Genomic DNA, 21,617 nt, shown 5'->3' with positions numbered 1-21,617 from the left:
GCCAATGCAGGGGACACGGGTTCAAGCCCTGGTCCGCGAAGATCCCACATGCTGCGGAGCAGCTAAGCCCATGTGCCACAACTACCGAACCTGCGCTCTAGAGCCCGCAAGCCACAACTACTGAAGCCCGCATGCTTAGAGCCCATGCTCAGCAATAAGAGAAGCCACCGCAATGAGAAGCCCGTGCACCACAACAAAGAGTAGCCCCCGCTCGCCACAACTAGAGAAAGCCTGCATGCAGCAACGAAGACGCAACACAGACAAAAATAAATAAATAAAATAAATTTATTTTTTTAAGAAAAAGACTATCAGCAGATTCCTGAGTTAGGATCATGTTTATCCCTGTGTTGACAGTGATAATAATTTCAGTTTATCCCTAATTTATTATTCACTGCTTTCTGTCAGGATGAGGTGTTTCAGGAAATAAATTTATTTTTTTAAGAAAAAGACTATCAGCAGATTCCTGAGTTAGGATCATGTTTATCCCTGTGTTGACAGTGATAATAATTTCTTTCAGTTTATCCGTAATTTATTATTCACTGCTCTCTGTCAGGATGAGGTGTTTCAGGATGAGTGCTAATGAATTGCATTCTTAATAGTCTATTTTGGGCAAATAACCGTTTCCCACAAAGCACTTAATTTAAGCCTATATATTTATATGGTGCTTTATAAACCCCATGTTGGCATATGTTCTTTCCATACTTTACAAAAGAGATTGAGGCGCGGAGAGGTTAGTGGAATTGCCAAGGTCACCCATAAAATTATTAAGTGGCAGAGTCCAAGGACTGTTGCTCTCACTGCAACATAGTTGCTTTCACTAGCCCTGAGAAGGTTCTGAGAGTCCAGCTTAGGCATTCTTGGCTAGAGAAGTTGCCATAGTGTTTTTGTTTGTTTGTTAATATTTATTTTTGGCTGCGTCAGGTTTTATTTGCCGCAGGCAGGATCTTTCGTTGCCACACGGGCTTAGTTGCCCCACAGCATGTGAGATCTTAGTTCCCCAACCAGGGATTGTACCAGCGTCCCCTGCACTGGAAAGCGGATTCTTAACCACTGGACCACCAGGAAAGTCCCCATAGTTTAGAAATACTAATAAATGAACATCCTTTACAATTAAACTGAAACCAGGACTTTAACCTGTAAATTGTTGCTTCCTGCAGAGTCACAAGGTTAAATTTCTATTGTACTTCTCTTTTGGGTCTACATTTAAACCTGAGGATCTTTTCCCCCTTTGTGACCACCTTCAGGGCAAGAACTGAAGTATCTGTGAGACTTGGCCCTTAGAAGGCTATGAAAGGTTGCAGTCTTAGAATCTTCTTTGTCCTGGCTTGGTTTGAAAAGGATAATGAAGTCAGGTGACTGGAAAGATTCTTTACTTCTTCCTTTCTCTCCTCCACTATCTAGCAACTAGCAATGATTTCAGAGTATCTCGGTTTAAGTAAGGCATCCAGTGAGAAAAAAAACTGAGATCTAAAGGACCTCTCCAACCCGGTGAAACAAGCTCCAAGCAGAAAGAGGGTAGACTCTGGAGGACAGCCAAATTTGGTGGAACAAGCTATCCGATGTGTGAGAAGTGTTCAGAGGGCATTTAAAAACCTTGAGGGTAAAGCCTATAAACGAAGTTTGTAAGGATACAAAGGGAAATGGATTGCTGAGTAGAAGCGGATCGCAAAGTTAGGAATAATAGCCCAGGGTGAGTTTGAAGGAACCACCATCTCACAAGATACCATGCTTTCTCCTTTAGAAAGGGTTTTCACGTACATTATCGTACTTGAGCCTCTCAACCCCATTTTTCAGGTGACGAAACGGAGGCTTAGGGTAGAGCTTTGACTAGGCAGGATCACAAGCAGTAAAGGGCGGAGCTAGAAACCATCTCCGGGTTCTTCAAACTGTTCCCAGCGGATTCCTGCCGAGGGATTTTAGGCAAAAAACCGGGAGAGGAACTGGCGAGGCTTCCTTAACTGCAAGGCGTGGTCTGGCCTCCAGGCGGCGCCAGCGGCAGGGCGGCCTAGGGCTCCAACCCGGTGGATATCCCCGCCACGCGCCGGTAAAAACCAGACTTGTAAATCCGCAAAAGCAGCCACCGCCCGCACGAGGCCTTAAGCGTCTTTAGCTCCAGGTAGTGGGCGGGACAGGCCGTCCTGTTCGTCCCTCTCATTGGCCCCCGGGAGTAACGGACAGGTTTCTGCACCCAGCCCGGGCCAGAGGAACCTCACGACACACGCCAGCTGATCTTCGGCGCGCGGGGCTCCAGTGCGGCCCGGGAGTCCGCGAGAGGAGGGTACGCATGCGTGCAATAAAATACGCTTCTCTGCACCCCTCTGGCTCCGCGAAGTGGAACTGCTCCTTAGGGAACTGCTGGGGCAAACCCCTAACTTCACCAGGACTTTGCTGGGTTTTTTTTTTTGCAGCCTACCCCTCTTGCGACCCAGGTTTTTCCAGCCAAATTCCCTTTATGACAAGATTTCCTGATGTGAAACTTCAGTCACTTACGCTGCAGCTTCATTTTATTTCTCCAAAAATACCCTCCCCCCACCCCATAGAGCATTCTACGAAAAAGTCCCTCTTGTCTCGGTCCAGAAACGTGCTCGGAGTACCTTCCCTAACCCCACCTAAATTCTACCCGGGGTCTCCTGGGCCCTGGTTCATCTCCACGCACCATTTCTTAGCTTGCCTCGTTCAGGAAATCTTTCCTGATAAACCCCGGTGGGAGCGCAGCCATCCCAATTACTCGGGAGAGAGCTCAAGGCCAAGTTGAAGGCAGAGATTCTGGGGAAAATGGGCTCAGAGCAGCCGACCGATTCCCGCCCCGCCCCCTCCGCGAGTAAAGTCAGGCAGCGGCTGGGGACACAGCTGTATTGGGAAGGAGAGGCTCCTACACAGTAGGAGGCACGTCCCAGGAGGCCCGAGGACTCTGTACACAACGGGCGTGGCGCAGCCCCGTCCGTCCGCCGTGCGGCCCGCCCGGGGCCCAGTCTGTGGAGGCCCGGAGGGGCGAGTTAAGGCAGCTTGGCTGAGGGAGGTGGGGGAGTGGGAGTGTGCCAGTTCCCCCCGAAAAGCTGGCTCACTGAGGGGGCGAGCTTCTCACCTCCCACTCCTCTCTCGAGTACAGGGGGAAAGACAGTCGGCAGTCAATAAATAAACCCGGGGCGGGCAGGGACCCCGGGAGACTCTCAGAGTCCAGGAAGGCTGGAGGTGTGGAACAAGGAGAGAGGGAGGTGACCTGTCCTTGGAGATGCGTCCACGCTCACGGCCTTTGAGGGCATGGGCCTCGAGGGTCCCATTTGAGGCCTTGGAGCAGCTCCCTTTAAAAGTTAAAATGGTTGCCACTAGGGACGGCCGGCTGCGAAGAAGGTCCGACGAGGGGAGGCTTCAGGGGCACCGGGGGCTTCTCGACGTCCACCCTCTTCAGGGCGCGGCCCCGGTGTCCCTCAGGCCGGCCCAGGTACAGGAGGTGTCTCCCGGCACCCCCGGAGTACCTGGAGGGGCCTCCCGAGGGGACTCGGGTGAGCAGCGCGGGGGGTGCACGGTGCGTGGAGAAGGGCAACCTCCGGCTGCCGCCCACCCCGAGCCGGGGAGCTGGGGCGGAGAGAGCAGGCCGGGTGGCGGGGGCCGGGCGCTTGCCCTCCGGGGGCACGTCCAGCCTCCGAGGCGTGGCACAGTCCCGGGGGAGCAGGCTGGGGCCGGCAAAGAGGGCGGGGGCGGGGGCGGGCTCGGGCGGCAGCGCCCGCGAGGTGAAAGGGGCGGCGGCCGGGGGCTCGACCTCCTTCCTGGGCGGCTGCGGGCCGTGCAGGTAGCGCAGCAGTTCCTCCAGGGTGGTGACTTCCACGGCCTGCCCGGGACAGCCGGGCGGCGGCGGCCTCACCAGCACGCGCGGCGCGGGGCCGCCCGCCATGTTCCCGCCCCGGGCGCGGCCCCGGCCCTCCTTGGCGTTGTTCCCGTTCTGGTTCCACTCCCAGGGACCCCCGGCGTGGCGGAGGTGCTTGACCGGCAGCTCCGGCGTGGACTCCGGGGTGGGTAGGCAGGCCAGCTCCGGCGGGGGTACGCCCTCGGGAGGAGGCAGGAAGGTGGTGTAGAGCTGGGGTGTCTGTGCCCCCCCTCCGTCCTTGGACGTTGGCTGCGGCTCTGGGCCCGCCCCGTGCAGACGGGCCAAGCTGCGAAGGGAGAGAGGGCGCGGGAGCCCCGCAGTCTCGATATCCTTGCTCCGACGTCTGTGGGCGCGGCGACAAGCGCAGGAGACCAGGAGGCCAGAGACAGAGGCGCCCAGGGCGAAGGCTGCGGCCACACAGGCCAGGAGGAGTGGGATGGGGACGGAGCGGGAGACTGAGGCTGGCGGGAGGTCCCGTCGCACGCCTGCCGACCGAGAGGAAGGAGGGAGGAGGGAGGCTCAGCGAAGGCAGGCCAGCGGGATGGCAGGTTCCGAAGTGTCGCCTCTCTCCTGCTGCTGCTCAGCTCCAACGCAGCTTTGACCCTCTTTAGGAATCACCTCCCCTGACCCCTCAACACACACAACCCACCGAACTACCTTTCACACGCAAGCTAGAGCTTGGGCCTGGGGAGTCCCCATCCCAGCTCTGGCCCTTGTAGCCACGCCAAGAGCAACTGCCAAACTCTGCCCGTGCTGAGGGAGGCGGGGCTGGGAGGGGAGGCTCCAAACAGGCATTATTAGTGAGCACCAAACAGCGATCAGTGAGGGGCTTAGAATTCTTCAAGAATCAGCAGCCCCACACTTCACTCCTATCCCTCCCAGCCAGCCCCCTTACCCTGAGTGTGAGCTCCAAGAGTGGAAGACTGGGGCCAGGGGTGGGCATCACTGGGGGGGCTTGGGGTCTCAGGGGAAGGGCCAGGACTCAGAAGCACTGGTGACAGAGACCAGGTCAGAGCCAGTGAGGCTCCTGCTCTCCACCTCTGATACCCATTCAGCGGGTCCCCGCACCCCCTTTGGAGCCCAAAGGTCCAGAACTGCAGCCTTCATTTTCCTCTGGAAATGGGGAAGGGCTCACCATGCAAGGCATTCTTTCATTTATTTGTTCAAAAACTATCTATTAAGCACCCTATTATGTGCCAAGCACTGAGCTATATGCTAGGTATTTGGAGGATGCTAACCCTTTTCTGAGACTCTCTCAGGGTGTCCAGGGTGCTGGTCCGCTGCTGCCATGGGGCACAGACTTGGGTGAGTGTGGGCTGAGCAAGGTGAAGTTGGGACAATAGAACTCACCATAAGCAGAATCCCCTGTGCCAGACTGACTCCCAGTAGCTCCATCTATGAAAAAGGGAGAGAGAGGGTGAAGATGGGGGCAGCGGGAAGCTTCATGAAGAACTGACGGGCATGACTGAACCACAGAAGGAGAGGAAGACAAGAGCCCACACCTGGGATGGTGCCTATGGCCATCAGAGCCATGCGCAACAATGGCTACAGCTACCCCTGCCCCTTCTGTTTACCTTGGCAGTCATCATGCTCCATGGATTCCTGGTTCCCAGCTGGATGCACATCAATTCTAGGAGGAAATGGAGGTGGCTCAGTGCAGGTATACATCTTGCCCCCGTCCCCCACCCTAGCCCTCAGCTTCCTCTCTTAGTGGGGAACTTTCTCCTCAGGAGATCCAGGAGCCTCTTACTTACCCACCAGGTCGCCTGATATCCACACAGCCTCTGGAGCTATCCCATCCACAGTATGGGTCCTGAGAAGTCAGACAGCTCCTAGGGAAAACTGAGTCATGTGAGGCTGGGACCCTCTCCACCCTAATCACATTCCATTCCCCTGCCTCTTCCACTCTCACCCTGGCCTGCAGGAGGCTCTTAGCCTGATACTCCCATCCTATCCACCCCAATCCCTAGTCCAGTCCCTGGTTACTGCCCACCTGCAGGATGCTTGAGATACCCACCCCCAAACCATCCCCTGCGTTTCCATGCCACCCACAATGCCTGTGTTCCTGTGTGCCTGCAGGCCCAGAGAGCCCACCCAGGCAGGGCCTGACCTCAGGTCCCTCTCACCTCCGACAGGCCCCATGCCGGGCACATCGACTGAGAGGGAGGTAGATGATACAGCCAGAAAAAGCCACAAAGAGCCTGTGACCTTCAGTGTCCAGCTCCAGCCCTGTGACCCGCCGTGCTGTTTGGGCTGCCCGCTTCCCACTGCACCTAGGGTGAGGCCAGAAGGAATCAGAGATGGAGCAGGTGAGGCTCCTTTTTCCCTGGGTGAGTTAAAGAACAGAAGTGGGGGAGGCATACAAGCAACTGAGTACAACTCATAGGGCTACTCTGCCCCAACACAGTGTCCAGCTTCTCGCCAAGGCCCTCTCTCTTCCCCACAACTTCCAATATTGGAGTCCCCAGCCCATCCCCATATCCCCATCTACCACTCCACATCCCATCCCTGCTCTGCAGGGGGCCTGCTGGATAAAGGGCTCACCGGGAGGGGCTGTAGGCATCGATCTCTTCCAACAGAATGGGCTCAGGGCCCCCAGATTGCCCCCATGGGGGCAGCACCTTCAGCACTGTCCCATCGTTGGAGCCAAGGAACAGGACTGTGGTATTACTGTAGGGACCAGCCATGCCATCCACAGCTACCTGGGTCAGTAGGGCCCTGGAGGGATAGGCCTCAGGTCAGGACAGCCTGACCAGTGGAAGCTTGAGTGTTTCAAGGACAGCACATGTGTCTGGGTACCCCCTTCTCTGCCCTTCCCCCAGCCCAGTGTTTCCTTCTTAGCTCTCTCCCTTCCACTTTCACGGGTTCTTCCTCCTACCAATATGATTTACTTTGTGGGGTCAGGGAAAGAGAGTGGCTGAGGCGGGGAAGGCACTGGTCAGCATTTTCTAGCCCCGTACCTGCTGGTGAGGGTGAGCAGAGGTTGATGGGTGGCAGGAGGCACGGCAGGGTCCAGGAGTGGGTGAGCCTTGATGAAGGTCAGGACATCATCAGGGAGGTCTCGAGAAGAGGGGAACAATGCAGCTACACCTACTCCTGCACAGGATCCTGGCCTGGTGGACACAAAGGAAGAGGGAGCCTTAGGGCAGGGAGCTGGGGCTTAGTTAGGCTCTGTGACCACCACCTACACACTGCTCCCAAACATGACTGGTAACCCTTGTTCCGCCTACACGCAGACATTCACACTACTGCTTCCCTTCCCTGCTGCCAACCCGCTATAGCCCGCTCCCCAGGCCTTGGACACCTTGCCCTCTCCTCATAATCCCATGTGGGGAGCAGACACTGCTTGTTTCTACCTCCACAAAGGCCACCCCCACCCTGCGTACCTGGGGGAGGGGACCCTGTCCTCAGACACAGGGGTCCAGGCCCCATCCAGACTCCTCTGCTCCTTGAACTTTCCCTCAAACCCACGCTCAATATCATCCAGGTAGAAGGCACAGACCGCAGAGCCGGGGATGCTGAGGGAGCCAGAAAAGGATGTGGGCTAGGTATTGGAAGGGACAGCACAGTTTCTCCTAGGTAAGACATGGCAGCTCCCCTTCATATACCGTATTAGGGCGGAGCCTGAGAGGGTGGGGCAGCCCCTGGGGGCCACACTAGGAGAAAAACGGTGGGCAGTACAGCAAACTGGCTTTGAATGGAGCTTCCGCTCACTGCCCTCATCAATAGGCGTTGAGAGAGGAACTTGGATGCTGGTGGGGCAGGGGACAGATTGGGCCACATCGGTTAGTCTGGTACCAACCTATTGGTCTGGGTGGTGAAGACCCCAAAGAGAGCAGAGCGGCCATACAAGTTCACAGGCCCTGTCAAGGCCTGTAAGACGTCAAAATAGAAGGTAGAGTCCCCAGGGACAGAGCAGTTGAGCCGCAGCTTCAGGAAAGATGTCCAGTGGCGGTCCAAGGCCCGAGGTGAGCCACCCATGTCACGCTTACACACACGGGCCACACGGGAGAACTGTACCTGTGTGGGGGAGAGTTGGAGACGAGGAGAACGGTGAGAGAGAGCCCCAGGGCCAGCAGGGTGAGAGCAATGTGGTGAGTTAGAGCACCAAGAGACAAATGTTAGGGGCACAGCAAAGGAAGGGTGTGGTCGGGCAATGTGGGTCAAGGTGAGGGACCTAGCAGGATGCGGGGGCAGAGCCCTGGGGGCTACTCCAAGTTGGGGCCTCAGAGTCCAGGGGATTGCATTGTGGAGATTAGGGCCAGGAGCTCTCCCCTGAATGACTGGCTCCTCACCATCCGGCAGAGCCCTCTAGCTACCCACCCCTGGTGCCCACTTCCTTACCCTCCCCAGCCGGGCGTCCTCCACAGAGACTTCTCGGAAGAAGAAGTAGACATGGTCGCCATGCTCCAAAGCGTGGACAAAGTGTGGCTCTGAAGGGGGAGTGACAGGAAAGGTACGGAAGAGAAACTACACCTGTTCAGAAACCCCTGGCCCCCCACAGCCTCTCCCCTCTGCATACATGCTCACCACTACCATCTGCCTGCCATCGACCGCCCCCTGCACCTCCTCCCCAAGAGCAGCCTCCCTGCCCTAGGCCCGCCCTGACCTCGGAGCCACTTGGAGTCGTACTTGGCGGAGCGGAGTGGGGGCTGAGGCCCAAGGCTTCTGTAAACCACAGCGTCACTGGCCTGGAAATCCGCGGCTGTGGCTGAATACAGGCTGCCCTCTGGAGGGGTAGGGTGGGGTCAGGGGAGGGCTCAGGGATCCGTATCTTGGCTCTTCTTGGGCCTCCCACACCCCTCCCTTGGCCTGACCCTGGCCCCTACCTTAACCCTCCACTCAGGAGCATGGGGGAAAGACCAAATTAGGAAAGGGGCTAACGTGGGCATTCCCTCCAGCCACATGCCCAGGTGCACACCTGCAAAGACGGCCACGTTGGACTGGGTGGCATCAAAGGGGCATCGAGCCTGCCCACTCAGCTCCTCACCCTCCTGCTGCAGCGAAGTTATCTGGAGGCAGAGGAAACAGGTTCTTGGACCCCTTGGGGTGTTGCGAGTCTGGCTCCATAGCCCACTTCCTCATGTCCCCTTGCCTCCTTGCTCCACCCCCTCCGGACCCCTCCATTCTGGGCACTCCTGTTCCCCTACCCCTGCTGGTCCATCCCCACTGAACTGATTGCCCAGCTTGGGTTCTTCTCCCACTCCAGTCCTGCTGCCCCGCCCTCGCCTTTGTACCCCATAGCTGCGGCACACGGGGCTGAATGAGTTTGTTCCACAGGCAAGGAGTGTCTGGGAGTCCCAGGGAACGAGAACACGAATGTAGTTGTAGCACTCGTCCTAGAAAATCCAGAATTCTCAGTCAGTGACAGGGCTCCCGACTGGGATGGGGTGGGGGTCACAGGAAGTAGGGCTACTCCACTTGAGCCAGGTAGAGCAGTGTGGGGTAAAGTCCCAACTAAGCTATCTACTCCTAGTCCTGTGGCCTTGGGCAAGTTCTTTGGCCTCGCAGAGCCTCACTTTCCTTTTGTGTGAGGTGTGTAAAGGAAGCTAAAAATCATGAATTCCCTTTCCTGTACATTTTCTGCGGACTAAGATGAGAGAAGTGGGGCGGGGGGATTTGGGCACAGTGGAAGGCCACTTAGACAGAGCCTGGAGGCAGGGTCATCTCCTTCCCTCAAGATTCTCATCCCACTCCTCACCGTCAGCTTCCCCCGCACAGCACAGTTCTCCATGTCTTGACTCCTCCATGTTAGATACTGGCGGGAGAAGTAGAAGGGGAAAAATCATGGGGCAACCTGGAACCACCTCACATTATGGCTCCTCTTGGAGTCTTCCACCTACCCACTTGATCCCCGTTAGACCTTTCCCAGCCTCATCTCCATGCCTCAACCTCCTCCCACACAGCCCCTCACCTTGTTGGGCACTAGCCCCTCCCCTTCTTCTTGGGCTTGAAGATCGAAGGAGAAAACATGATCCCTGAAGAGACAGGCAAGGAGGGATCAGAGCCAAGCCATGGATCCCCACCTGAACTCCTGAGTCTCCCACCTTGCCCGTGTTCAGCTGCTCAGGGACAAACAGTGCCCTCTCTCCTTCCCCTTACTCCACAACTTGGCAGTTGTGCTCTGGGTCCTAGCATGCCCATGTCCCATGGCTTATACACCTGCATGTGTCCCCTGCAAGATGTTGCAGTGGCCATGCAGGTCCCATGCCTGCCCAGGAGCAGGCCTGTCAGCCCCACAATGGTGCCACAGCCAGTTTACCGCGCAGCCACTAGCAAGGTCCGGTTCAAGGTCAGGAATCTCTGAAAGTCCAGCCCAAGTTCTGCAACCACAGCATCATCCTCCAGGCCCCGGAACCAGGATAATGGGGAAATACCTAGAAGGCGCAGATAGGTGGCCGCTGAGGACCAGCCAGAATACCACGTACTCCCTCAACACCCTCTCCAACCAGATGAAACCCAGCCACAGACATAAAATGGATATGTGAGATGAGTTGTGAGGTATTAATAAAGCTATTAATAAGGCTATTAATAAATGTAATACCAGCTAACTCTGAGCACTTAACGTCTGCCAAACACTAATGTTAGCATGTTAGATGCATTGTCTCACTTCAGACAACAACCCTATGAGGTAGGTACTAACATTGGCCCCATCTTACAGATGAGGAACCTGAGGTTTAAAGCCATTAAGAAATTTGCACAGCTCATTTAGCTTGGAAGTGGCAGGCACCCCAACTGAGATCCAGGTCTGTCTGACTCCAGAATTGAGCCCAACCCCTTCTTGGAACTGCCTTAGGGCTAGCAATTCCCTTTCACTCCCACATTGTACACTGTCCCATGTGGACCATTTACTCACCCCATTTCTCCCAGCCCTCTCTTTGCACCCTCCCCTCAAGGCTCTTCACAGGCCACCTCAGCCCTCCAAGGTTTCTGCCTCCTCTGACCAACTCCAGCATCCACCTGGCCTGATCATGGAAACCACAGTCATCAGCGTTCAAAGGGACCCCAGAGTTCAGAGAGAGATGATTTAACATTCGTATGGTGCTTCGAACCACGTCTGGCACATGTGTTTGCTGCTCTTATCTATCCCCCAACAGTTACTCCCAATAACCTAACTGCCATTCCTTCGTCCTTAAAATTACTCTAAATCCTGCATATATAACAGGAACCTGCAAACAGATAAAGGTCCTTCTCAGAAAAAGTTGGCTGGTGGTGTCCCTCATGGTGGGACCTAGACTTGGTAGTGATAACGTGGTGGAGAGGGAGGTAAGAGGTGTTGGGAACCACTGAATTAGTCCCAAGCTTTCATTTTGTAGCTAATAATAATAGCAAACATATATAAATCATTTACTTTGTGCCAGACAGTGTTCTCAGAACTTTACCTGTATTACCTCATTTAATCCCTAAATAACTCTATGAGGTAGAATACTATTACTATTAGTTTTTTTTTTTTTTTTTTTTTGGCTGCACTGCATGGCTTGCAGGATCTTAGTTCCCAACCAGGGATTGAACCCGGGCCACCACAGTGAAAGCACCGAGTCCTAACCATTGGACCACCAGGGAATTCCCGGTAAAATACTATGACTATCTTCATTTCGCAGATGAGGAGACTGAGGCAAAGAAAGGTTAAATAACTTGAAGAGCTCACACAGCTAGTGAGCAGCTTAGCAGGGATTCAAACCTGCTAAGGTTTGGTCTGGCCGAGAGTCCACATTCTTTATCACTGAACAATGCTGCCTGGAAGTGAAGGAGGTAGGCCCACAGATGAGAAGTGACTGACCTGAGGTGCCAGCTCACTCTACCTGTCTTCTCCCCTTTTCTGGTCAGGCTCTTAGCTTCCTTGAGACTGAGAGCCTTCCTGCACCTTGCCACCCACACAAGGGGTCTCAGTGTTTACCTGCCAAGACTGAGTGCTGAGCTCATATGAGGGGGCAAGGTACCAAGCACTCACCTTGCAGGTCAGAGGTCAGCAGAGGGGGGGGGTCCTGGGGAAAGGCAGCCTGGGCGTGGGGAAGTGAGAGCAGCAACAGCAGTAGCAGCGAGGGCATGAAGCGGGGGTCACGGGGCATCCTGTGTGGGGCAGCTCAGGCCCCAGGGGGTGCCCCCTCACCCATATGCTGGCCCTGAAAGAGAAGACAGAGAAGTGGGGGAAGGGGTCAAATTTCCTCCACCTTTTGAAGCAGGCGGACTCCTTCCCAGGTCTATCCCCAGAAGACCCAGTGCAGTAGGGAGAAGAACCCTCTCTCTGGCACTGCCTCAGTCCCAGCCAGCTGTCACTGTCACTCAAGGCCCTTCCCTGTCCAACTGGCCCAAACTGGCTGGTTAGAAGCCTGCCAGCATGACCCCAGGTAAGGACAGGACCCGCCTGCTCCCCCTCCCAGCCTTCTCACTCAACCTTTTCTCCTCTCTCCTGACTGGGCCTGGGACATTCAGTAGGTGACACCTCGTGGCCCCCCTCTTGCTAACCTCTTCTCAGCTATAATTAGACAGTGAAGCCTTAAAATTATAAATAGTGGCTCCTTGGCACTGGGGAGGAGGAAGAGGGCACCATGTCTGCCTTCCCCCTCCCTCACGGACCCCCATGGCACCCGGGAGCAATTTAGGCGCTGTGCCCTGGTAGAGGCAGCTGCGAAGCAGCCATCATGGTCTAGGGTTGAGGAAGAACAGAGTGGGGGAGGCAGCCTAGGGGTCTTTGTCCTGGTCTAAGCTCACGCTTCTGGGGCCCTTGCCATTGCTAGGGAGAAGCTGAGTGAGTAGGGAGGGGAGTGGGGCTGTCTTAGCCAAAAATGAATCTGCATCAAAGCCAGATCAGAGGCTAAATTTAGCTCTGGCCGCAGCTGTCTGCCCGACCACTGTGCCCCCTCCCAGCCTCCCTAGCCCCCTGTTCCCTCCCTGACTCCTAAGAACCACTGCATGTGCTTAATGTGGGGAAGAGCAGACCCACCCGCTATGAGGAGCCAGGCATAGAGGGGCTATACTGGTGAGGAGATATGGCTGCACATGTCTCTCCTTCCCTTCCCTTCCCTTCCCTCTTCGGACTGCCTTGGAATGAAAATATAAATAATTCAATGACAGCCAGGCGATTGTAGCCCAAAGTCCAGGAAAAGATAGATATGGTGGCAGGGATGGTGAGACAGCCCTCCTTTCCACCCATCAGCCTCCATCAGCCTCCCCCAGCCAAGCTGACCCTGGCTGGAACCCACAGTGGGAGGTGTACAGCAGCTTCCTGCCTTCCCCTGAAGTTGAAGTGAAGGGCTGAGTAGGCTCGGGAAATCAGGTCAGGAAGGGTGAGACTCCTTCCTTTCTTTGAACAGACAGTTATCCTTCACTAATCCTTAGTTGCCTGTCCCGCCATGTCCCCTAAAGAAGAGACCCTGGGCTTCCAGGCTTAGCCCATTCCATCTCCCCAACAGCTCCACTCTCGGAGCCAGGACCCAAGTGTACCCCACCCCCAATCCAGCGTCACTGGTGGGGAGGCTGATGCCAGATGGGGTCCCAAGAAAGCTGGAGGAGGGGAAGGGGTAGGAACACCTAACGATGGCCCCCCCTCCCCAGGGGCAGAGCAGTCAGCTAGCTAAAGACCCTCTGGTGCTGAAAGGCCAAGCCTCCCTCTGCCACCTCCGCCCCATGTTTCCGATGTTGGTGCTCCCAGGGGAACAGAAAGGGACACAGCTTCTCTCCTATCCTCCCCCTCCTGCCCCCTCCCACAGGTTGCCCTGGGCAACTGGTATCTTCACCCAGGAAACAACTTCAGTCTCAGGCAAGTGGGGAGAACAGTCAGACCATCTTTCTGCTCCCAGGCCATGCCTGTTTCCATCCCCTGCCCTCAGGAGCTGTTGCCCTTTCCTTACCTGGGGTGGTGACTCCTGTGGGGGTTTGAGGGGGATAGGAGACCTCTGACCTGATGGAAGAAGGGACAGAAGGAGGGAAGAGCCTGAGCTATACCTCCTTACCACATCCAGTAAAAGTGTATGTGAACATTCAGGAGAAGTCTAATGAGGCTAGGGTAGGGGAGAATGCTGCCCTGGAAGTGGGGGGCACATTGACATTGAGCTTGATTACAAAGGTGCTGGCTGCTTCATGCCCAGAGATGTGAGGGCAGGGGCTGGGGCTGGCCCCTACCCAGAAACTCCTGGAACTGCAGGACCAGTCTTGGGAAAAGGGGTGACTGGGAGAGTTTGGAGGGCATGACGACCACTCCAACATTAAAACCTTCAGAATCCAGCAGCCTTCTTAGCAAAAGCTCCCTAGCTGGGGACAATAGAGGCTAATTTGCATCTCATTTGCATGCTCTCCATTTCTAGGCAAAATGCTCTGATAGCAAGCACCCCCCAGCCCCTTCCTTCTTCCCTGAGAGCAGTCCTTGACTCCCTCCCACCCAATCTCTCTCCACCCTACCCCCCACCTTAGGCAGGATTAGTCCAGCCTCTAAAAACACTTGGTTGGCCATTGCATTGGCCCCCTAGACTTAACTATGACATATCTTTAAGGGGGCTTCCCATAGCTGATTTTAGGGAGCAGCATCTGAGCGGCCCCCATCCGACCCCTGGCTTGGGGAAAGGCTTACCCTGCCGGAACCAATCCCAGCTGCTTCATACCCCCCATCTGGAGCGAATGGGGGAGGCCTGGACGGCTCTTTCTCCCCTTCCTAGGTTCTCCCCTTGCTGGGAAGAGGAAACAGCCCTTCTGTCTCCTCCTGGCCCCGCTGCCACCTCAGGGGAGTGGCCCGGGTCAAAGCCAGATTCTAGCGGGGGCTGGGGAAGGGATGGAGAAGGGGAGACTGGGCGGGGGACAATAGCAGGAAGCCCTCGGGCTGGTCGCCCGCCCCAGTCCACCTTCCTCTAAGGAGCGGGGGGGTGGGAGGGGGCGCCAAGGAGCCTCACGGAACGGGCACGTTCCCTTCTCCAAGACAGTTCCCCCCCACCCTTAGCTCTCAGCCCCAGGCTTACTACCTACCCTCCCTCCCACCCAGCCCCCAACGAGGATAATCCAGGTGTCTAGAGCTTCGCATGAGGTGGGCCTGAGGCCAGGGGCTCTACGTGTCTCCCCCTCACTGGATCTGGGGCTCCGAGAGGGGCGGGTAGGAGAGTCTGGGCCGGGACCGGGTCCCAGAGCCACGTTAGCGGGAGGAGGGGCTGGAGGGGCCTGCAGGCGCAGACCGAAAGGGGATGGGAGCGGGGGTTGGGGAGTGGAGGCGGGTCTCCGAGGCCAGGGAAACAGGGCCAGAGGCTTGGAACCGATGAGGGCGGGCCTGGGGCCAGGGCTGAGCGGGTCCGCGGGCTCGAGATGCAGTCGCCAGCTGGGCTCTCCTCCTTGGGAGACCTCGGTCTAACAAAGCCCCAGGGCGAGTGGGGTGAAGGAAGGATATGGGCACTAGGACTGGTGTTTCTCAGGGGTCCCATTCCCGACTCTATGCCCAAGCCAACCCCCTGGGAGGTGCTCAGGCTCCCGCTTGCACAAGGACAGAGGTGCAGCTGTAACACCAAAGTCTGGAACGACGTGTTCCCCTTCCCATCCCTGCAGGGGCAACGAGAGGGTCCAGTTCTCCACGGGTCTCGAAGCCTTAATTTCTCTGCTGGAGAGGAAAGAGACCAGGTTTTCCACCCTCTGTACGGTGCGCGCCTCAAATAATCCCTTTCGCGCTCTCCAATCCAAGGGATGCGACTCAGAGAAGTCGGGTCGCAAGAGGTGCCCAGACCCTGCGCTCCACAGTCCCGTGACGGGGTTCGGCCACGGTCCCCTCTTCCCTCCACCCACCCCAACTCCGCTGACCCTCTCCGTCAACCAAGCACACATCGCTCTGGCACCCTCCCAGGCGGGTCCCTCTGGCACTTCGGAAGCTTGCACCCAGCCTTAGGCGCCCCGATCCTCCCCGACGCCCTGCAGCCCCAGCCCTGCTCCGGGGTACTTGCTCCGAGATCCGGGTCAGTGGAATAGAGATCTCAGCGGGCGGGCAGCGGCCGCGCACCGCGCCGAGTTCGCAATCGGTGGTTGGGGCTCTAGCGAGACGTGATGAACGTCTGAATTGGATGGAGCTTGGATCTGGGCTCCCGGGCGCTGTCAGGTCGGGTGAGCCCTGGGTCCCAGTCGCAAACCCCACTCCCGCCGCGGCTCCGCGGAGGAAAACAATGCGACCGCCCGGAGCTCTGGGCCGAGCCCCAGCCGCCCCGCCCGCCTCCTGGCCGGACCCGCCTCCGGCCCGCCTCGGGGTCTGAACAACTAATCCGACTCTCGGAGGCCGGCTAGACAACGCCTTCTCGACACCTCTCCACCAATAGCCCTCGGAGGAGGAGGGGCGCCGGGAGCACCGCCCACCGAGAAGGCCTGGCCGGGAGGTTGAGCTGGAGACCAAAGCCAGGCGCGAGATCCACGGACAGTCGCTGAGACCCGGACAGAGGAGGGGGTCACACGCTTTAACATGGAGAGGCCCTGGGGAGAAATCTTACAACAAGAGAGGAAGGAACAGCAGCTGGGAGGAGAGACAGGAAACCCGAGGACCTCGGCTGGGCTGGGCTGTCAGAGCCGGCGTGACCCTCCCTCCCTTCTTTCTCCTCTCCAATGGCTTTGGCTACCCTCCTCCTGGGTACACCTTTCCCCTACTCTGCCCCCAAACTTCTGTTCCTCCTCTCTACTCTTTTAAAATCAACCCCTTTATTTCTTCCCATGTGCCTCCTCTGGTTCATCCTGACCCGGATAAGGGAGGCCTAGCATGCACTTGAAGGCTTGAGGCCTGGGAAAGGAAAGGAAGATGTCGCCAGGAAGTTTTCCTTATCCCCGTCATCTCCCCTCCTACCCCTACTGTCAAAGCAAGATAGGGTTGGGCCAGTTGGCTAGGAACTAAGGAGCCAGGAAGCCAGGGTGGCCAGCAGTGAGGATGTTGGCTGATGGAAGAGGACAGGTGAGTGGGGCTGAAACCAAAAAAGAGATGTGGAGATCGGGACCAACTGACTCAGAGAGTCACACAGGAAGAGGAGCGACACGGAGACCTGAAAGAGGGAAAGTAACCAGCTGCCCCAACACCACATAGACTTACTGCCCCGAAGACAAGATTAGTGATGTCCCATCTTTCCTCAGAGGGCCCTGGACATCCCTCCAAACAGCAGAACTAACTGCTCCTTCTCCATCCCCACCCTCCATAAAGACCCTTTGATTCCAGGAATGTCAGTGGGGAGGAAGAATGAGGCTACTTCAAACATCACTGCTTGGCTCCCACCTGCTAAGATTCTTCCCTGTGTGGGGACTGGGACAAAAGACGTTCTCAAAATTCCTAGGATAGTGGGTGGCATGGGAGACATTGATATTATTGGTTGGTTTTATCTAAGCGGGCACCCCCCCCCCACACACACACACACACACAAACATGGCCTGGTCTCTGGACTGAAGGAAAAGAGGGGCAGGGGTTTGCTACTTCCGGACAGTCTTTAATGGACTGAGATCAGGGTGGGTAGCATCACTGACTGGACTAAGCCCCAAAGTAAGCAAGAGATATAAACATATACACACACAATCACAGAGACAGAAATGGAAGGTGAACCAATGAGATAAACAGAATCAGAAACAATGGAACAATACTTACGCAAAGTTAACTGCAGGGGTGTCTTGGGTCCAATGTAATTCAGTGGTCAGTTGGGGCTGTTTTAAAGACTGGAGAGAGGTTTTTGGGAGAAAGACACCTCAAAATATAGAGGCACTCAGAGATTGAAAGAAATGTCCCCAGCTCCTAGCACAGGGCTTAGCTATTAAAATACGTGCTTATTGAATAGATTAGTGAATGGGGATTAAGGTATAACTCATTTAAAGTTTTAGGGCCCAACTAAAATCTCAGTTCAATCCAATACATATTAAGCACTTACTTCAAATACAACCCACTGTGGGATATAGTCCCAGTCTTTAAGAAAATGACCATCTATTTGAACTGAAACAAGACTTACATGTACTAAATGATTAAAAAGCAATACCAAGGGACTTCCCTGGTGGCACAGTGGTTAATCCGCCTGCCAATGCAGGGGACACCAGTTCGAGCCCTGGTCTGGGAAGATCCCACATGCCGTGGAGCAACTAAGCCTGTGGGCCACAACTACTGAGCCCTCGTGCCACAACTACTGATGCCCACGCCTGTGCTCCACAACAAGAAAAGCCAATGCAATGAGAAGCCAATGCACCGCGACGAGGAGTAGCCCCCACTCACCACATCTAGAGAAAGCCTGTGCGCACCAATGAAGACCCAATGCAGCCAAAAGTAAATAAATAAAATAAATTAATTTAAAATAAAACAATACCAAGTCTCAAAAAAAAAATCCCCCCCAAAGCTACATTGAATATAATTAATAAATGAAAGAAAAGACAATAAGTGCTCTTCATAATAACTGCAGGGAAAGAAGTTGGATACATTTTATCATGGAGGCCGGGAGAACTTTGGTGGGAGTTGGCTTGGTGCAAAAGAAAGGAGAAGATCTTCCAAAGAACATAGTTTCAGCAAAAGCTTTTACTTGGTAAACATGGAGCCTGAAGCATGGATAGCAAAAGGGCCTGTGTGACTGATATGTAAGAGAGATACTAGTTAGAAGCAGAGGACAGGGGAAGAGGGAGACAAACTATGGAAGGCGTGGAATACCAAGGTGAGTAGGTTAAAAAATTTGATAGGAAAAGGACATCATTTTGAGTTCTTGAATAAAGGTGTTACTGTCAAAATGCTTTATTTTAACAAGATAAGGAGACCTTCTGGTAAAACAGGAAGGTTCAAGGATGAGGGGAGAGAGGCAGTGAGACAAGGATGGTGACATTGGGTATGGAAAGAAATGGAAGAGTCTTAGAGCTGTTTCAAAGGACAAATCCTACTCCCCAGGGTCTTCTGGAGAAAATCACAATCCCACAGATTGGAGCCTTTAATAAATTCAGGATCTCCGAGCTTGGAAAATTACCCTCTCCCAACCCCTACAAGTAGCTGTGTCAAATCCTTTCTCAAGTTCCTTTCCTCACAGCTTCCTTGCTCATCTTAGCAGAACCCACACCCATCTTCAGAGAAAAATAGAGATGATAAAGCGAGCATCCCACCAACATTTTGCCCTCTAGAGATGCACTTAGCTGTATTCTCACAGCTCTCTCATCCCAGCAGGTGGGGCGTCTGTACTGCTTGTCTAAGGTTCACCTTTCTGCTTTACTGTAAGCTCCGTTCACGCAGGGCCCAGCTGTCTTGTCTCTCTCACCGCAGTTATCCTTTGCAGTTAGCACAGTGCCTGGCACATTGCAGCTATTAACTAGTAACACATTGGTTGAACAAATCTGACTCTATATCTCCTACTTAGGTGCTTTATGCCACATGTCTTCAAATACTTTCTCCTTCCTTTATTTCTAATCTCTCCTTTTCTACTGACATCTTCCCTTCTGCATATACACATGCTCAAATATCTCCCATGAAGAAAAGAAAAAAAAATTCTAAACTTTCTCTTAATCCTTGCCTGTATTTAGTCAACTCTCAATTTGTCTCTTTCCTTCACAGCTAAATTTGTAGAGTCATCTATTCTTGCTGTACCCATTTTTCCCCCTTTTCAATCACTTCTCAATCATTTTCGTTTTGGCCCCCCATCACTCTACTGAGATTGTTCTCATCCAGGCCACTAATGACCTCCTTGTCACATTCAATGAACAGCTTTTCAGTCTTTATCCTTTGGCCCTCTTTATGGCATTTGGCCCTGTTGACCCTTCCTTCCTTGAAATACTCTCCTCTTTTGGCTCCTGAGTCCTTCTTTCTTTCAACAAAGACTAGGGACTTACTAGATACATTTTTTAAATGAATGAATGGCTTCACTTCTGTTGATGTGACCTCTCTTTCTCAGCCTTTCTGACCTCTCCTTAAATGTTGGTGTTTCCTAGGTCATGTCCTTAGCTACCTCTTCTTGCTCTACATACCCTCACCGGTCAAGATAATTTGCACCAACAGTTACAGTAACTATTTATATGTGGCTCCCCATAAACTTTATAGATATTCAACCTCAGTCTTTCTCCTGAACTCTAAACTCGCTTTTATAATTGCTTATTGGATACTTCCATTTGGATTGTTCATAGGTACTTACCACTTAGTCTAAGGACAGGAAGTTTGTCTCTTATCTTTGTATTCCCAGCACTTAAGTCATAATGCCTGGCATATAGTAAATAGAGGAAGAAATAAATGCACCAAAGATGAAAGCTACCTCCAGCTATGTCAGGCTGAAGTCTTGCTTAACTGCTTCAAATCACACTGAACTTTCTCTTTCTGAACTGATATGAGAGTACTGAACCTAACCACGGTAAAACCTCAGCTGAGCAGAAACACAGGAATGTTCCATTCTAAGTATTTTTCCAGATAGTTTGATTTTACCAAATTAAGTGCAAGACATTTTCATGTTAACTGTTTCAAATAGGGATTATTCAAAAATATATTGTTAATTTCTCATGGATTATATAGTGGAAAGACCACAACTAGGAGTCATTAAGACCCTGACTGACCTTGTAAGATAAACCACTTTATCTCTAAGGCAGAGTCTGTCACCTGTGAGTGGACACTTTACCTGCTTGCTTACTTCACAAGATGAAGTAAGATAACGTAGGTGAAATGTTTTGTAAATCTCAAAGTGTTTCACACATTCAAGACATCATTTAACCAGATTTTTGCTCACTCAGAGGAAGCACTGTGAACTTAATTGTCCAGGTAAACAGTGAGGACCCCAAAGTCTAGAATATATGTAGTTAATACTGTTTGCTCCTCCTCCACATGGCCAAAAATGCTGCAATTTTCAATTGTCAGCTTTTTTGTTTTCCTTCTCTTCCCTTGTTATTTGTGTTAATGCTCATTGTTATCAGTGTTCTTGCTTCTAAAAGCTCCTCTTTCCTCTTTTAATTTGCTACTAATTATATGCTGTGGGTTCAGAGAAGATTACTAGAAATGGGTATAGATTAAGAGAAAATAAAAGAAAGACTTCCACGAGCGAAACAAGCGAACATTATTGCATGTGACTGTTATGTTGCTACCATTTCCCCCTTATCTCCTGGTTATTGGATGTGTTTTGAATTTCTTCTTTCAGCAAATATTTATTGAGCATATTGAGCATTTAGTGCCAGGCACTAAAGCATAACCCCTGCCCTCAAGGAGTCTACAGCCTAGTAGGGAGGCAGTTAATAAAATCACAAATTACAATAAAGAGTAATTATCATGATAAGGGAGGTATGCGGTTCTACAGGACTATGGAATAGAGGGGTGCTGTGTAGTTTAGGGAGTCACGATGGCTTCACAGTCATGATGGCTTCAGATGACTTTCCAGCTGAGACCTGAAGGATGGGTAGGAATTAACCAGGCAGGGCAGAGGTATGCATGGGAAGAACGTTCCAGGCAGAGACACTAGAAGTGGGAAAGTCTAGAGTACAGGAAGAGGGAGGAGAGGGAGAGAGAGAAGCCAACCATGATGCATATTGGAGGAGCTGAGAGGGTTACAGCACAGCTAGAGCAGTGTATAAGGCAAAGCTGGAGAGGTAAACAGGTAAGGAGCTGGTAGCAGAATTCTGGATTCAGAAGGTATTACTGTATTTGCATCTTCTTGTACGTTAATTCCTCTTCTTATCATCCAATTAGATTATATAGTTCTCTTTTTTTTTTTTTTTGCGGTACGCGGGCCTCTCACTGTTTCACTGTTGTGGCCTCTCCCGTTGCGGAGCACAGGCTCCGGACGCGCAGGCTCCGGACGCGCAGGCTCAGCGGCCATGGCTCACGGGCCCTGCC

The 21,617-nt window shown here is 53.6% G+C and overlaps 2 protein-coding genes across 14 annotated transcripts in view; one reads left to right on the top strand and one right to left on the bottom strand.

Moving 5' to 3' along the window:
• Positions 1-21,617, top strand: part of LOC102984115 (GA binding protein transcription factor subunit beta 2) — a 62,687-nt gene that overhangs the window by 34,777 nt on the left and 6,293 nt on the right. The window contains exon 8 of one of the 10 annotated variants that reach the window (XM_028488845.2): positions 2,193-2,763. The exons of the other annotated variants lie outside the window; for them this stretch is intronic. Coding sequence (XP_028344646.1) covers positions 2,193-2,755 — 563 coding nt within the window. The 3' untranslated portion in view covers positions 2,756-2,763. Of the gene's footprint in view, positions 1-2,192; positions 2,764-21,617 lie in introns of those variants that run through there. 10 annotated transcript variants of the gene reach the window in all.
• On the bottom strand, positions 3,300-14,499 carry SEMA6C (semaphorin 6C). 4 transcript variants are annotated; one of them, XM_007130444.4, is made up of 20 exons: positions 14,433-14,499; positions 13,717-13,766; positions 11,817-11,988; positions 10,128-10,242; positions 9,780-9,843; positions 9,567-9,623; positions 9,103-9,204; positions 8,787-8,877; positions 8,475-8,594; positions 8,210-8,298; positions 7,668-7,885; positions 7,252-7,383; positions 6,826-6,978; positions 6,410-6,583; positions 5,992-6,138; positions 5,620-5,697; positions 5,440-5,495; positions 5,216-5,260; positions 4,761-4,856; positions 3,300-4,350 (listed from the first exon to the last, which is right to left on the bottom strand). In XM_007130444.4, exons 3-20 carry the CDS (start codon positions 11,932-11,934, stop codon positions 3,305-3,307), a joined length of 2,901 nt encoding a protein of 966 aa, XP_007130506.2. In that variant the 5' UTR covers positions 11,935-11,988; positions 13,717-13,766; positions 14,433-14,499; the 3' UTR covers positions 3,300-3,304. The 4 variants fall into 4 exon arrangements, with proteins under 4 accessions (XP_007130506.2, XP_007130508.2, XP_028344644.1 ...); XM_007130446.4 differs by lacking the exons at positions 4,761-4,856; positions 14,433-14,499 and having other exon boundaries at positions 13,717-14,071; XM_028488843.2 differs by lacking the exons at positions 7,252-7,383; positions 14,433-14,499 and having other exon boundaries at positions 13,717-14,068.

This window comes from Physeter macrocephalus, chromosome 4, assembly GCF_002837175.3.
Source record: "Physeter macrocephalus isolate SW-GA chromosome 4, ASM283717v5, whole genome shotgun sequence".
In the NCBI taxonomy this organism is placed as follows: domain Eukaryota; kingdom Metazoa; phylum Chordata; class Mammalia; order Artiodactyla; family Physeteridae; genus Physeter; species Physeter macrocephalus.
The sequence above is the reverse complement of the archived record's forward strand: the minus strand, read 5'-3'. Positions and strand labels throughout refer to the sequence as shown.